This window comes from Gymnoscopelus braueri, assembly GCF_963280865.1.
Source record: "Gymnoscopelus braueri genome assembly, chromosome: 11".
In the NCBI taxonomy this organism is placed as follows: domain Eukaryota; kingdom Metazoa; phylum Chordata; class Actinopteri; order Myctophiformes; family Myctophidae; genus Gymnoscopelus; species Gymnoscopelus braueri.
The window spans coordinates 25086739-25104509 of NC_137613.1; the positions used below are offsets into that span (position 1 = coordinate 25086739).

Genomic DNA, 17771 nt, shown 5'->3' on the forward strand with positions numbered 1-17771 from the left:
AAAAATCCCCCAAATCGGTACACAGTATCTCTATAGTCATTAAAAGAAACGGCTAATTTCAGATTTTTCATATTCCATCCTGATTGGCAAAAATTGGCTTTCAAAGTTTGCAGGAGTACTCCGTTTCGAACAAAATGCCTCAAATCATGAACACAGCATGCAATTTCCGTGAAATTTTGCTCACACATTCCCATTAGGCCGAGGAAGAAATGCCATTTGAAAATGTTCAAATCAGCCTCATGGTGGCGCTGTAACAGGCCGATTCGTGTTTTTACCTATAACTACACCGATCAGTGTAAAACTTTGGATGCACACTCTCTAGAGGCCAAGGAAAAACCTTTGCCCTGCATTTTTCACATTTGCCTTTTATAGCGCCACCAGGAGGCAGACTTATGTAAAACAAATTTTTTGATATTAAGCCTTCAGATTTGATCCAAATTTCACGCAAATAGGTACACATGATCTCTATAGTCATGTGATCAAGACGGATCTGTTTGATTTTTCATATTCCATCCTGATTGGCTAACATTGACATGTAATGTTTGCGGAGTGGCCCGTTTTGAACAAAATGCCGCAAATCATGAATGCAGCGTCCGATTGTGGTGAAACTTTGAATGCACATTTGCACTACGTTGAGGAACCTTTTAACATTGGCATGTTATAGCGCCACCAGCAGGTCAAAATTAGCAAAACACATTTTTAGAACAAAATGTCTCAAATCATGCATGCAGTGTCCGATTGCCGTGCACAGCCTAGGAATAAATGGCACCCTTTTCACATTGGCCTATTATAGCGCCACCAGGAGGCCATAATAACCTACCTGACCTGGCGGAGACTTGTGCTCCGAGGAGCACTTTTTCTAGTACTATATGTACTTCTGGGTGCAATATAGAGATGGGCGATTTTATCGATATGGCGATATATCGCGATATTTTATTTCGCGATACTGTATCGCGATACTGTATACTGTATCGCGATAAAGAAATAAAAAAAAAAGTTTTTTTTATTTTTTTTGCTTTTTCAGATACAGGCTTTATGAAAAACATTCAAAGAACCTATCACAGATCTGCAGCTACTCAATATGTAGTGTATATATAAACAATATGTAGTTGTGATATATGTATATATCGCAATATATCGCAATATATCGCAATATATCGCAATATATCACAATATATCGCAATATATCGCAATATATCCCAATATATCCCAATATCGTGATACGACCCAAGTATCGTGATGCGTATCGCAATATAATCGTATCGTGACCCAAGTATCGTGATACGTATCGTATCGTGAGATTGTTGCCAATACCCATCCCTAATATATTGTCACTGTCAGGTGGTAACCTTGTATGTCCAAAACCGTAACTTTTCAGGAAATTGAAAAAATTACCTGTGATCCCATATGGATCCAATGCCACATTGCTGCTAATTTAGCTACTTTTGCACAATCTTGTATGACAAAGTAGGACATTCATTTACGGAAAAAAAATTTGAAATATGGGATACAAGGTTTCGCCCCGACAGCGATGATATTTTCATTGCAGACCCCAGAGAACAGGGGAATAATTAAAACACTCACAGTGTACCAACAGCACTACATTTGACAACAGACCTTTTCCATGTCAGCCATATTGACATAAATAGCTGTGTAATGGTGTTACTAATGATAATAATTAACTACTTAAACCCATCAATAACACAGTCCTAAATTGAAAACTTAAGCCTAAACATTCACTTTGAATTACCTATGTTTTCTCTTCCTAACTACTTTTCCTGAAAAGTATGAATGACGAGACAACAAAGTTGATTCTGATTCTGAGTCTGATTTCTGACGTACAGGTAAATGTAGTTATTATGTTGTTGGCTGCAAGTCAGTGTACCAGTCAGTGCATGTGTGTGTGTGTGTGTGGGGGGAGTTGCTATTGTCTCATAATCCACAACTATGACTAATCATGTCAATAGGGCTGCCATGAAAAAAGGCCTCATTAGCTCTACTGTACGGCCTTCACATCTTGAAGCTTGAAGTAAAAGCATTGCCTTCACTTTGATTCGGTGCCACAGTTATTTACACTGACTTTTATCATGTGTCAGAGAGCAAATCCACTGGCACACGTACAGACAATACGTAATAAAAATAAAAAGTAGGCTTTGTACATGTTAACGTTGAGATGTTTCTTTTAAGACTCGTGGATAGTACATTCAGTCCTTGTTTATTCAGGGAGACAGTCATACAGTACTGTGTGTGTACATCACTGTTTCTCAACGTCGGGTCCGGGGACCACTATATGGGTCTAAATGGACAATTACAAGTCTGCCATATTCCATTTGTACAGTTCCATTTGTGAGTTAAATTAAACACTGAGGATTTTACAGTGTAGATGGGGGGTCCCAGAGATAAGATATTGTTATCAAATGGGGGGTCCCTAATCTAATGCATATCAAACTGGGGGTCCTCCAAAAGGTTGAGAATCACTGCTGTACATTGTTTCTTGTTTTCTGAAAATCTGCCCTTATAGCAGACTATACTGCCACACACAGGCATAAAACAAATGTGTTGGGTATCCACCCGAGTCAATATATACAGTATGTTGCAAAAGCTAGTGAATGTAATATTGCCCAATAAAGGGAATGTGATGTTGTCCAGTAAAGGATGTCTTACTTTTAAAGGTCATAATATTTTGTCCACGTCATTCTTGGATGTAGGATTATGTGTGCTCAATGTAAACTTCACCAAACATAGGACATCTTTGATAGGTAATCCTATTCATATTTCCATAACAGAAATGGCATCAGTAGAAATGAAAATGCCCTTAATTAAATCCACAATTGAAGTAGATGAATTCCTCAGTTTTTTGTTTGTTTGCATTTCTACACTTTCCCAGCTGCAGTTAGTTAAGAGTGGGTCCGCGGGACCGGCCGGTGAGCCGGGTCCCAACGTGCTAAGTCCATAATAGTCCCATGGGCGCTCGTCGCCGTTTGTACCACCAGGTCCACGCGGTGCTTTGGCCGCTGCCTGCCACTTCACTTAACGCCCGCCGAGGGGTGCTTAAAAGGGGGAGAAAAGCTTAAATGGAAAAGAGTCGTAATTATTGCTGGGCATTAAATGGTCAGTGCTACATAGTACCATATATTTATAAGTCCCTTAATTTCTACATTTTAATAAACCAAAGTCTAATTGAGACTTGTTGATTTATGGGAATGCTGTGTGGCTGTCAAATGTAATGCTGTTGGTTATGATGTGAATTTGTATTTGTGCTGTGTGCACTGTGAGTGTATTTATTATTCCCCTGTTTTTTGGGGACTCAAATGAAAGTATGTGTTGCAAAAGCTATTGCCCAATAAAGGGAATGTGATGTTGTCCAGTGAAGCATGTCTTACCTTTAATTTCACAACATTTGCCCAACTCATTCATGGATTTACCTGTTAGGAAAATATAGGATTTTGCCTTAGGGCTGTGATTCTCAAGCTTTTTAATGTCAAAGGACCCCCAGTTTTATATAGATAAGGCGTCGGACAGGCGTAGATAAGGCGTCCCTGGAACTGACGTTAAGAAATGCTGTCTTAGGCCATCTTTGATTTTTAAAATAAACTCTGGAAGACACAGGGAGTCAGTGCAGTTTATAATAATAATAATGGTTTTAGTTTAGCATCTAGTCTTGTTTTATATCGCTTCATAAGCCCCATTTACCCAAATTATGGAACACATTACCTGAATAATAAATATACGTTACCTAGAGAGGCCGTTTAGCCGTTGTTTTATTTCTTCCTGGTTTCCTGGTTTTCTTATCTCTTTAATGTAAAGCACTTTGAGCATGTTTTGTATGAAAGGTGCTGCACAAACTAGTAGTCAAATTGTTACCAGAGTCAGAATGAATACATGACTGTCAGCTTAGAAACCTCTGTTCATGTAGTCAAATTACATGCAGGTCAAATGGTCCTGTCTTAACTACAGCTATTATAAATACTATCTAGCAGAGTCCTACAGAAAAATATAATCAGTAATAAAGGCATTCAATTACAACATGATAGACAGCAAATTACAGCATGGGTACAGTATAAGGAACCTGTTACAACTCAACTAATTGATGGTTAATTAGGTCCAGGTGCTATTCAGCCAGCTCTTCATGGAGGACTTGAAGTTAACAACAGAGCTAACGGACTAGCTTGCAGCTGAGCTAACCCATTCCATATAACTGCAGCTGCGTATACAAATTAGTCCTTTTCCCATAAAGCTTCCCTCTGGTAGGTGGACATCTGTGTACATCGCTAACCTTAGAAAAGCAACTGGCCAGATATGTGGGTACCACCTTGTTTACAATCCTGTGGACCATGCATATTTTAATATGTGATCTACTCTCTCATCCACTCTGAGCCACTTGAGACTAATAATATGAGCAAGGAGAGGATGTGTTCTGAGGTGGAGTATAAGGATCAATCTAACTTTCTTTGCAAGGTCTGAGGCTTCTTTTTGAGGATTTGTGGAAGCTAGTGTACCAGTACGTGCAGACATAATCAAAATGGCATTGAACAAGTGCCCCTGCCAATATTTCAAGAGCACTTCTATCTATAAAGAGACAGAAGAATGAAGACAAAAACTCTGTTGTGCATTGTCAGTGAGGTCAGTCAGCATCTTGCTGATGACATGCAGTTACCAACATGCAGTTTACATAGCCAGACAGCAGAGAGAAAGTGAGGGGACAGACAGACAACAAAATTGTCCAGACATATATAAAGTTTGTTACCACAGTGAGTGGATACAAATTTAATAAGGGACAACCTATCATAAGAAAATTGGGTTTTATTGGGTTTTATTTTGACATTTTATTATAAGTACAGTATGTATGCCCTCAGTTGACTTTGTTTTCCAAATGAAAGGGAAGTGGGAGGTCTTTTGTTTTCCGGTTAGATATGGCTGTCATTGATTTATTCCTGTCAAACCAATATCAGTTGGTCAATCATGCTCCTAATTCCTAAATTAGAGAGGCAGGCTCTGTTGAAATATTTTTAAGGGCTGAAAACCCATAGACAGCTCTTCCCAGGATTGACTATATCCTCAATAATACTGTTCCGGGACTCTTCCAGGCGAGATATGAATCCATAGTTACAAACAGGTGACTGGCACTATGCCATCTAGGAACCTTAAGTAGAAGCCTCAAGGGATCATTGCAGGCCACTGTAAGCCTCTGCTACAGTACCCTTCTTGTATGTGCACCACAAGTAAGCTGTATACACGGGAGTGCAAAATGCTTTGAATAGTGCACACTTGACAGGACCTGAACACATACTGAACCTACAAAGCAGCATTTTAGCCTGGGCATAAAGTAGATATCTCTATCATCGTTGATATCATCGATGCAAACTTGATTTGTCTTGTTTGCTTCGTGAAGTTACATGTTTTGTATGGAAGGTGCAGTAGGCAAATTGTTACCAGAATAAATAAAACACTGTAGGCTACGCTTAGAAACCTCTTATAGTCAAATTATTATGTGGAATCAGACAGCTAATGCATAATCAAATGGTCCTAACTTAACAACAGCTATATTATATTTATGTGGACTGTGTCTGCATTCACGTAGAGACAGAATCTGAGAACTATGATGAGGCCTCAATAGCTCTGTTGGGAATCCTGACTATAACAAGTGCTGTTAATAGTCTGCTATATGACTGTCAATGTGGTACCTGTGTCAATCAGGTAATCTGTTTCAAATTGCAAAACAATTATGGTATGGTATATGAACCAAACCATGCTCAACCAAACCATACTCTGTTTTCCTTGTGACATATGGACTGATGCTCAGTACTGCAGGGACAAGTTCACAGACCTGGCTACTATAGGCAGCTTGGAGGACATCAAGACACTGAACGATACGGTGGACTTACACAGCCTGGGCAATCCTGAGGACAGCTATGTAAATATTTCCACTTGTCTTTTCTATTTTATAGTCATCATAGTCATCCATTCCTGATTCATTTTGAGGAATTTCAGCTGAGTCAACTGAGTCAAAACACAATTTACTTCACCTGATTTAAGGTGCAATAGATAGGCCAGCATTTTTCTCATGACATAAAGCACAATTCAATGAAGAAAACATAGTTATAACATCCACTCACAACTGTCTACAAACATTTCTTCTTTCAATTTCTATTCTGCAAGCGCAGCCAAAAAGATGGCTTCCTCCCTAGTGCTACTCTGACACAGTGATTGAGCAGCTCCTTCCTGATGTTCTCAGGGAGGGGCGTCTGAGCCAGCCAGACCTGGCAACGAGACATCATGGCTGATGCCATAGCAGCACCGATGTCCCGTGTGAGCTGAGAATGGACCGAATCTATCAAGTTTCTGGTGTCGTGGTCTGCCGCACCGGTTGTCTTGCGTATAGCAGCCAAGAGGATAGCCAACGCGTTCCCCGAGCGTGCTGCACGAGTAGCCGAATTATAGGTGCGACACACCAGACGATCAGTCCTCTCGCACTCCTTTCTGGGGCAACGCGGGTTAGCAGTGACCCGGTCAGGGCCCAGAGCGGTTAATCTCGACTGGTGGCATATCTCCTAAGCCGGACTCAGGAGAATAAGTCATCTTTGCCAGGCCCCTGCAACCAGCATTGAAAAGTGAGGAACTGGTAGAAGCTGTCCATCCTGTCCTCAGCATATCCGAGTACCCCTCTGCTTCTGGAACAGCAGGGGATGAACGAGCCCGGGACACCCCATCCCAGATACTCCCCAAAGGGGCGGGGCTTGGGGCTGGAGTACGTATACCCATTATTTTTGCTGCTGTCAACACGTGCGACACCAGCACATCACCAGCAGACACGTCCGGAGCGGACCTGGTGCTGCCTGAGACCGAAGCCTGGTCCGAATTCGGACCGCTGCCAGTTAGGGAACCAGGTGCATAGATCGAGAGCACATCGGGATCCTCCCCTGGGAAAGGCTCCCCCCTGAAGGGAGACGCCTGCAGGGACACAGTCTCATGCGACATTGCAGTTGAGGAGCGCTCAGCTTCAAACTTCCCCATCCGCTCCGAAAGAGACTGAATAGCCGCCAAAATCTGCATCTGAGCGGCCTCCTGCGGCTCCCCAACCTCCGGGGAGTGAGCAGGACGCTTGGAAGAGGTACGCTCACGAGGCCTCCCCAACAGAATGAATAAGACTAACTGAATGTGAACACACAGGGAGTCAAAAAATGAAAAGAAATTACACCACCAACCTGGATGGAGAGTTATACAGTAACCCAAGCAGCTGCGAACAGCTCGACGGGTATAATACTATAAAAAGTAAGCCGAATCACGGCCGTTCCGCAAAGCAGAACTCAATAAATAACTTTCATTTCAGAGGTAAGATTTTTTTTTTTTGTCATATTATCATCTCAGAGGTGTTACTAAACCTGATTATGTAGCTTGATACAATAAAAAATAATCTAATAATGGTCTAATAATTTTCTGAAAACATGCTCTACCAAACGGGTTGTTTGTCACTTTATGGTAAACATGTCCACAGTTTGAAGCAAGTCAACAAGCCAGCATTCATAGTTGGTTAGCCATCATCTTCCTCTCCACCACAGGTGCCTTTTCAGAAGAAACACTAAACAAGACCATCACAACCACAACCAGATGTGCACTATGACAACTGTGGACATTGACCACTTTGCTGTGACAAGCAGGGACAACTCATACTCTGTCCAAAGGGTGTGTCCAGATGAAGGTGCTAGAAATGCATGGTTTTCCTGTGTTTGAAACCAAAACATTTGTGCTGTTGCACCACACTCAAATCAGGCACCCAGCAGCCATATTGGAAAAACTTTGGGTCCCTTCCAAAGATACTAATGAAGGCTCTGTCCCATTCTAGTCAAACACAGTCAGGGTGCTGATATTGTGCATGTTGGCTCACTGGAAACACTCTGGTACACCAGTGGGTCTCAGAGTGTGGTCCTGGGACCCTCATGGTTTATTGAGAGGGTTCCAAATGGCCCGTTACAGGTGTGTAACACTGACAGTGTACAAATAAGGGTACATTTGGTTCCATTTGTACTCTCTCAAAGTTTTGGGGGTCCTTGAAATTAAAAGGTTTTAGAACCACTGTGCTACACTAAATGGACCAGAGCCTTCATTAGCATCATTGGTAATGCCTGTGAAGCAAGTAAGGAAGAGGCCCAATTTCTTTCCAATATGTCTGCTGTGCATAGAGCCTATTAGTTTTGACTCAGGCCAGGTGTGATTGCCTAAATTAGCCACCACCCACACCACACTGGTTTATTTCTACATAGGCTTGCACTTTTGAATGTATTTTGATACATTCGCTATGATAATGTATTTTTTTGTTGTTGATTATTTACATTTCCAACTTGTATACATAGTCATGTTCATAGACAGAGATATGTATGCATAGAAATATCTATATTTCTCAGTGAATGCATATAAATCAATGTAAATGCATGAAACTTTTACCATTACCATAAAGTGACATCTCAACCGTTTGGTAGAGGCCTATATTTGGAAAGCTGTTGGGTCTGTTAAAGAAATTATAATTGATAGTTGTTACTATTGCCCCAAATGAATAAAAAATGCAAAGAAATACTTTTTCCAATGCGTTTTTCTTGGGGTGACCTTTAAAGGGATAAGCCTCTTCTACCTTTCTTGTATGTGCACCACAAGTAAACTGTAGGCCCTATACATGGGAGTGAAAAATGCTTTTAATATAGTGCACACTTGACAGGACCTGAACACATACTGAACCTGCAAAACAACATTTTAGCCTGATAAAGTTTGCGGCACTGTCTACTCTAGACTGTAGCTATCTTTATCATCATTGAGATCATCGATGCAAACCACTCTGTTTTTCTTGTTTGCTTCGTTTTAATCCACATTTCCTTTTGTATCTCTTTAATGTAAAGCACTTTGAAGCTGCATGTTTTGTATGGAAGGTGCAGTAGGCAAATTGTTACCAGAATAAATGGCACACTGTAGGCTTAGAAACATCCTAGTCAAATTATTTCGTGGGATCAGACAGCTAATAATGCAAAATCAAATGGTCCTGACTTAACAACAGCTATTATAATTCTGTGCACTGTGTCTGCATTCACATAGAGCCAGAATCTGAGAACCATGAGGCCAACAGCTTTGCTGGCCTTCGTGACTATAACAGGTAAGTGCTGTTAATAGTCTTCTATATATGGACACATTTATGGATCACAGAATGATTTTATGGTAAATACCCCTTTTTTGTTAACGTTTCCTGAAATATTTTAAAAGTATTTTTAAAATATTCTAAAAAGAATTCGATCCAAAACAAAACATTTTTTTCCACATTTCTAAAAATAACATTTTTCAAAAGAATTTCAGAAAATGTAAAAAGAAACCATGCTCAACTAAACTTTACCTCAATGAAGTCAATGCACATTTCTAGACTTGTAGACAATAACGTAAATATTCTATTGTATTCTGTTCTATAGGGCTGTGTACCCTCTCCTTATGTCACACTCGTAAGTACCACATTGTATATGACCGAATGAACTGGACTGATGCTCAGCAGTACTGCAGGGACAGGGACGCAGACCTGGCTACTATAGGCAGCTTGGAGGACGTCAAGACACTAAATGATACGGTGGACTTACACAGCCTGGGCCAGGTAAATATTTCCACTTGTCTCTTACCTTTTCTGAATCATGGTAATTTTTCCCTGATTATTTTGGAGGAATTTCAACTGAGTCATAATGTCCTGAAGTTCTTTTATGTCTTTTTCTCCAGTTTATTCTGTACCGGTGGTTCTCAAACGGTTTCATGTCAAGGACATCCTAATTAACATGTATGTGACCGCGGAACCCCATCTGACAAATTATATATTTTTTGCCGGGGACCCATTACAAGATTTGTGTAAAATGTTAAAATGTTTCAAAATTTCTTTCAAGATTGTTAGAAAATATCAGATCTACAAGCTCACAACGCGTTGCATCATGACACGTTGTGAGCTTTTAAATAGGGTATTTTCAAATAACCGATGTATATAGGGTTAAAGTGGTTCAACTGATATTTTGCTGATGATGACCCCCTGGAACCCCCTCAAGTTCCCCTGAGGTCCAGACCCGATATTGAGAACCACTGGTCTATACTGTCTGAATGTGTCTGTCTCATTGCACTAACGACAGTCCTGTATGTCCATGTATTTTGCTGGTATAGTCCTGCACCAAGCAATACCCTTTGCATGTGGAGTTGTCACTGCACCCCATACCAAAGACAATGTAAACTTTGTGATTACTGCACCAGAGGCATGATATGAAAAATATTTAAAAACTAGAGGGTGGCAAAACAGTTACCACTTAAACCTTATTTCCAAAATAGCAAAAATAGACGATCTAAAAGCTCACAACATTTCGCATCTTGGCGCGTTGTGAGCTTGTAGATCTGCTATTTTGCTATTTGTAAATCAATAAAAAAAAAAAATCAAGAATGACAATCAGTTTGAAAGTGGTTGATGAATGCATGGTTGCAGACAAGAAAAAATCTGTCAAACCAAAACCTATGTAGATGGAGGGGCGTGGATTGAGATGCACTCAGCTTCATTTGCAAAAAGAAAATTTGGAGTTGGGGAAAATATGCATAAAAGGGACCTCAAATGACGACCCTGTTCTCCATACCACACAGACTGTCTGTGTGGTGAGGAGAACAGGGTCGTCATTTGAGACAGACAGTAAGCTACTGTTAAAAACATGGATCACTTTTCAACAACAAACACATGAACATGTGCATGCTTAAATCATTTGAGTAATCATAGCTATAAAGGTGACCACTACACAGCATGGGGTTGTGCAGGACATAGACACAAGGTTATACAATACTTGGACCACTGTGTTTATTCCCCTTGTCCTACAGGTCTGAAATGACCGGCCTTCACTAAACCTCCCGAAATAAAGCAGCTTAATTGAATTCTAAACCCCAAATCTATTTTGCATGAAGAAACAACCTCTCATCATCATTATTAGTTTTGTGTCACCTAAAGACTGCATTCAATCAGTGGACACCACTCGTTTTTATGACAACAGACCTGTCATAATTACCTTCTTTACTATGGTAGCGGTTTATTATTAATGTTGTGCTTTCTGCTTTGGCAATGTAAACGTATGTCTTCTCATGCCAATAAAGCCCTTTGAATTGAATTGAATTGAATAATGTTATTATTGTTAGGTACAGCGTAGGTGCAAGCATATTTAGCGAGAGATAGTATTTGTACAGCCTGGGAAATTATCAGACATGTGAAAAAATAAAAGTTTTGAAGGCGCCCCCAATAATAGTAAAAAGCAGTTTATTGGGCATGCTACTTACTTAGTAATTCGTTATAGTTACTAGGTACTGTTACTAACTGAGTTACTGTATTATAAAATTAATTATTTAGCAGGGAAAGTAACTTTTGCAATGCTTCTTTCTTCCATAGTCATGCACACATTTCAGTGTTGATGTGACACAGTGAAGGAAAAGACAACTCTCAACTTATTCAACTCTCAAATTATTATACCATACAGACTACCTTTATAAGATCCTTTAATGATCTTTAGTGTCATTTCTTTTAAGGGCAGGTACACACTGCAGGAGATTTGGTCCGATATTGCTGTCGCCGACATTTTTTGGCGTTCGCCGACAAAACCTCCCGATCTGACACAGATCGGCCTTTGATCGGCGAGCTAATGCTCGCTGTGTGTGAAAGGCTCCGCGAGACGATATGGCCGCGATTATCCGCTCTGCGACGGCTTTCCGACCGTTTTCAGATAACTACCATGTTAGATATTCAGCTATGTCGCCGACTAGACATCTCACAGTATCATACAGTATGAAAGGGGTCTGCGAGGAGATCAGCGCCACAGCCAATGAGAGCACATTACAGCCACCGTGGCTATGGAAGGTCCACAACAAACAGATCTCCCGCATAGTTACTGTCCAGTCCTGTATTAAGTTAAACATTATTATAAAACAGAATGAGAGTGAGCGAGCGTGCTCAAAGGGGGCTGTTTATTTGAGACTATTGCACAGAGATAGAGAGAGAGAGAGACACACAGAGAGCGAGCGATCTGTATGTATGTATGTGTGTGTGTGTGTGTGTGTGTTTGTCTGTGAATGTTGCCAGATTTTGCGAGAGAAATAAGCAATCAGGTTTGTGAAAACAAGCCCAACAAGCGACTATGCATGAAGCCTATATACAAATACATTGGATACTTGAAAATAGACGATCTACAAGCTCACTTTGTAGATAGGCTATTTTTAAAGAAGAAATCTTGGGGGGGGGGGGGATTTTAATATTTTCCAAATCCACGCAGATCTTGTATGGGGGTTTATGGCACAACATATTTTCAGAAGGGGGAGGTCTGCGCCTCTGCGGACAAATATTAATTTGGGGGTCCTTGCCATGAACATTTTTGAGAACAACTGGTTCAAACAACAATAGGAAACAAGGCCAAAAAAGCAACTACACTTTCAAGCAACTTTACAGAAAAACTATCCGAAATTCGCTTATAATAAGCGGACATGGCAACTCTGTCACTGACTGCTTCTGCGCACTTGACGTGCGAGAGAGTGAGAGAGAGTGAGCGAGAGAGAGGGAGAGGGAGAGAGAGAGGGAGATCGAGGGGCATATCACAGGATACGTCGATTAAAATGAATTGGAATAAACACAAATGTATGTATTGGGTCTGACTCTGGAGATAGCATCCTAGTGAACTATCCTACAGTGTGTAATCCCTGGTCGGGGATCAATCTATAGTGTGAAAACCACAACGATATATGACAGCCGATTTCAAGAAATAAACTCCTGCAGTGTGTAATGCTTAACGATCAGATGACCCCCCGACCACTTAAAGGTCCTGCAGTCTGTACCTGCCTTCTGGATAGGCTTGTATGATGACATCAACAGCTGGAGATGGTCACTGGCAGATGAACAGAAACAGAAGTTCAGGAACTGGGCTCCTGATGAACCAGACAACCTCAGGGGTGGAGAGAATTGTGCATTCATGAATTCTGCTGGATATTGGAAAGATCTCGTCTGTACAGAACGTAACTGTGCAATCTGCGTCGACGACGCAGGTGAGATGTGTTTGTCACTGAATATCACAACTGAGTTGTTAATTCCTCACTGTCACTATTTCCTACTCTCACTAAACATCACCATTAAGATCAGTTTGCTAACACAGGTGCACACATGTTTCATTCCACATTTCAGAGCCGAAATATATCTTCATTAACAAAAGTCTGACATGGGACGAGGCTCAGACACACTGCAGGGAGAGATACACAGACCTGGCCAGTGTGAGGAACCAGACCGAGAATGAGAAGATAAAGCAGATGATCTCTGCTTTATCTTCTTTATCTAGGTGCTGGATAGGCCTGTACCGAGACTCCTGGAAGTGGTCTGATGGGAGCAGCAACACATTCAGGGACTGGGATACAGTATCAGGGGAACCAAATGGCAATAAGGAGAACTGTGTCGCCTTGCTTGGCTCAGGGTTCAAATGGCAAGACTGGAATTGTGACTTCAAAAGTGCATTTATCTGCCACAGCAATGGTAAGAGATGACCCATGGTTGCATTGGTTAGATTCAAAGTGCTGCTTTTACAGTAGTTGTTCCTAAAACCTGGAAGTGAGTTCACAGTGGGTTGCCATCAGCTCTTAGGTTAAAAAATAATAATTTCTTCATTTCCATAAATCAGAAATCCCCAAAAAATCAAAAATGGCATAGGGTTTTCGGTTTGCTGATTTATTGGTATCACTTTTTTAATATTATTGTTATATTATCATTAAGTTCTTAGTCTTGTGCCAATTATTTAGGGGCCCACTTGCAATCCCCTCACAATAACCCTCATACTCAGAGGGTACTCAACTTTCTTGATCCCATAGACTGGAGGGACAAGTGCTCTGCAAATGGTTAATTCATTGTCAGGGCAACCGGGATTTTACTCTATGCTATCACTTAGCCTGGAGATACCATATACTTGAATATGAAAAAAAGCAAAAAAATAAATACGTATAAGTTAAATATTTCAAAAATATTCAAAGTGTTGAAAAGAAGCAAGTAGTATAACTAGACGCGTCGCAATTCAGGGCAATTGCAGAGTGTGGTTGCGCCGACGCGAGTCGCGGGTCGCTGCCGCCGGGACTCGAGGAATACGCTGGGAGGAATACCGTCGGAGGCTGCGCCAATTACATTGTCACGCAACTCCTGAGATCACTTGCGTTTCATTTTGAGAGGATTGGTCCCCCCAACCTTATGGTTTTTGCATCAAAAGGTTACATTTTGAGCATTTGTGGCGCCCCCTATGGATCAAAGTGGAAATTCTTTAGGGGATTTCAAGAGTTATAGGCCAAAACGTAAAGGGGGCTGTTATAGCACCACCATGTGGCCGATTAGTGTAATTATTTTTTCAATAATTTCGGACTAAATTATGAACCTCCCCTCCAAATCTGGTAACTCTAGCTCTTACGGTTTCAGAGAAAAAAATACTTGAATTTGAGTTTTTTCACTTTTTCATTAAAGCGGATGGGGAAATTTAATGCACTAATAAATCAATATCAGCTCCCACTACACCTGTTACTACACCAGGTGAGTCCATCAAAGATGCAGGCTTCAGTGGCTGCTAAAGCACTGGTGCACAAACTGTGACTGTGTTTTGAAGAAAATTTAAAATGGCGGAAAATCTATCCTGACGCAAATGGGCGTGGCCTATATGGGGAGTTGCGTCATGACCCAAGGAATCTAGGGAAAAATAATTTTTTGTCCAAGTGTATACTAATGTTGTGAAACTCATATCTCTGCTATACAGGACCAACCACAGAGATACAAACAACAGCTCCCACTACACCTGTTACTACACCAGGTGAGTCCATCAAAGATGCAGGCTTCAGTGGCTGCTAAAGCACTGGTGCACAAACTGTGACTGTGTTTTGAAGAACATTTTAAATGACGGAAAATCTATCCTGACGCAAATGGGCGTGGCCTATATGGGGAGTTGCGTCATGACCCAAGGAATCTAGGGAAAAATCAATTTTAGTCCAAGTGTATACTAATGTTGTGAAACTCATATCTCTGCTATACAGGACCAACCACAGAGATACAAACAACAGCTCCCACTACACCTGTTACTACACCAGGTGAGTCCATCAAAGATGCAGGCTTCAGTGGCTGCTAAAGCACTGGTGCACAAACTGTGACTGTGTTTTGAAGAAAATTCTAAATGGCGGAAAATCTATCCTGACGCAAATGGGCGTGGCCTATATGGGGAGTTGCGTCATGACCCAAGGAATCTAGGGGAAAATAAATTTTAGTCCAAGTGTATACTAATGTTGTGAAACTCATATCTCTGCTATACAGGACCAACCACAGAGATACAAACAACAGCTCCCACTACACCTGTTACTACACCAGGTGAGTCCATCAAAGATGCAGGCTTCAGTGGCTGCTAAAGCACTGGTGCACAAACTGTGAATCTAGAAAAACATAAAGTAAGTGTTTGTCTCCGCCAGGCCGAATTTTTATTTTACGACCTGGTTCAAGAGTTATAGGCCAAAACGTAAAGGGGGCTGTTATAGCGCCACCATGTGGCCGATTAGTGTAATTATTTTTTCAATAATTTTGGACTAAATTATGAACCTCTCCTCCAAATCTGGTAACTCTAGCTCTTACGGTTTCTGAGAAAAAAATACTTGAATTTGAGTTTTTTCACTTTTACATTAAAGCGGATGGGGAAATTTAATGCACTAATAATATCAATTAAACTATTTAACCAATCTCTTAGCGAAATACAAGCGCACGATTCCAGGTCAAGACGGTCATTTTGACATATGGCACGACATTGGGGAATAAAAACTGTGGGAGGAGTAGCACGGCAAAGTATTGTTTATCTATAAAGAATAAAGAAGAAAGTATCCCTAGAACTATAGTCTGGTTGCCATGTTAGGGCAACCACACTAACTAGAATTTTCGCAATTCAGGGCAATTGCAAAGTGTGGTTGCGCCGACGCGGGTCGCGGGTCGCGGGTCGCTGCCGCCGGGTCTCGAGTCTCGAGGAATACGCCGGGAGGAATACCTTCGGAGGCTGCGCCAATTACATTGTCACGTCACTCCTGAGATCACTTGCGTTTCATTTTGAGAGGATTGATCCCCCCAACATAAGGTTTTTGCATCAAACGGTTACATTTTGAGCATTTGTGGCGCCCCCTATGGATACTATAGTCTGGTTGCCCACTTGCCAACCACACTAATAATGTTTTTGCATCGAACGGTTACGTTTTGCGCATTTGTGGCACCCCCTATGGGTCAAAGTGGAAATGCTTTTGGGGATTCGTTGAGTAAACCACCCTCGACATGTGATTCAAATTTGGGATCGATTGGACGTTTCGTTCGTGATTTTTGGCATTTTTGGTAAAACAGGCTCCTCCCACTAACTTTGGAAGCCAATTACGGACGAACGGTAAGGACTATCAAAATGCCGTTTGGATAGGTTTATCGCATGAGTCCATAGATCACGTGTACCGATTTTTGTGAGATTCGGAGAGAAAGTATTAGGAAAAGGTGCAAAAAGTGTGTTTTGAAGAAAATTCAAAATGGCGGAAAATCTATCCTGACGCAAATGGGCGTGGCCTATGTGGGAAAATAAATTTTGATTTTACGACCTACGGTTCAAGAGTTATAGGCCAAAACGTAAAGTGGGCTTTTATAGCGCCACCATGTGGCCAAATTACATAATTTTTCTTTTATTAATTTTGCACTAAATCATGAACCTCCCCACCAAATCTGGTAACTCTAGCTCTTACGGTTTCTGAGAAAAAAATACTTGAATTTGAGTTTTTTCATTTTTCCATTAAAGTGGATGGGGAAATTTAATGCACTAATAAATCAATATCAATTAAACTATGAAACCAATCTCTTAGCAAAATGGTAGCACACGATTCCCGGTGAGGCCGGTCATTTTGACATATGGCACAAAATGGGGGGGAAAAAACTGTGGGAGGAGATGCGAATCAAAATAAAGTGTTTTTCAGTTTATCTATAACAGTAGTCTGGTTGCCCTGTTAGGGCAACCACACTAATAATAAAGTGTAAGGATTACTATAGTCTGGTTGCCCTGTTAGGGCAACCACACTAATAATAAAGAGTGAAGTGAGTGGGCTTGCTGGCTAGAGAGAAAAAAACTGACACCTATTAATGTTTGTTTTCAAAGTCCCAGAAGTCTCCGTGAAGAAACAAGTGGTGAGAATAAAAGTGACCAGAGGAAACTCCTCCCTGGATCTGAACAACCATGCAGTGAAGGAGGCCATTTTGGAGCAGGTACAAGTAATGCCTATATCTGAAACTGTATAATTAATTAATTAATTGTGTGTGTGTGTGTGTGTGTGTGTGTGTGTGTGTGTGTGTGTGTGTGTGTGTGTGTGTGTGTGTGTGTGTGTGTGTGTGTGTGTGTGTGTGGATCGGACCCTCCGGGTTCCTTGAGTGGCTTACAGGTCTGTTACTCTGAGAGTCTACAAAATGGACCCATTTTGTACACTCTGAGAGATTATGGGGGACCTCGAAATTGTAACGTTTCAGAACCAAGAGATGAGCAGACACTGCTCAGATCAGGAGAATAATGGTGGTTTGTATCTGTCAGGTCAAACAGAGCCTGAAGGACGAGGGGGGAACAGCAGACATCAAACTGAAGTGGGTGGAGCAGTCTGATGGGAAGGTCTTCCACAAAGAAGACAAGAAGAAGAGAAAGAAGAAAAGAGAGAGGAAGCCTGTTCTCACAAAGATGGAGCTTTAA

At 41.1% G+C, this 17771-nt stretch overlaps 1 protein-coding gene across 1 annotated transcript; it reads left to right on the top strand.

Moving 5' to 3' along the window:
• Window positions 1–9097: 9097 nt before the first annotated feature.
• Window positions 9098–17771, top strand: LOC308095547 (macrophage mannose receptor 1-like; the record flags this gene model as incomplete). Its single annotated transcript, XM_080442602.1, has 9 exons — window positions 9098–9139; window positions 9447–9622; window positions 12840–13062; window positions 13199–13540; window positions 14796–14849; window positions 15070–15123; window positions 15344–15397; window positions 17193–17299; window positions 17619–17771. The coding sequence occupies exons 1-9, from the start codon at window positions 9100–9102 to the stop codon at window positions 17769–17771; spliced, it is 1203 nt and encodes a 400-aa protein (XP_080298728.1). The 5' UTR covers window positions 9098–9099.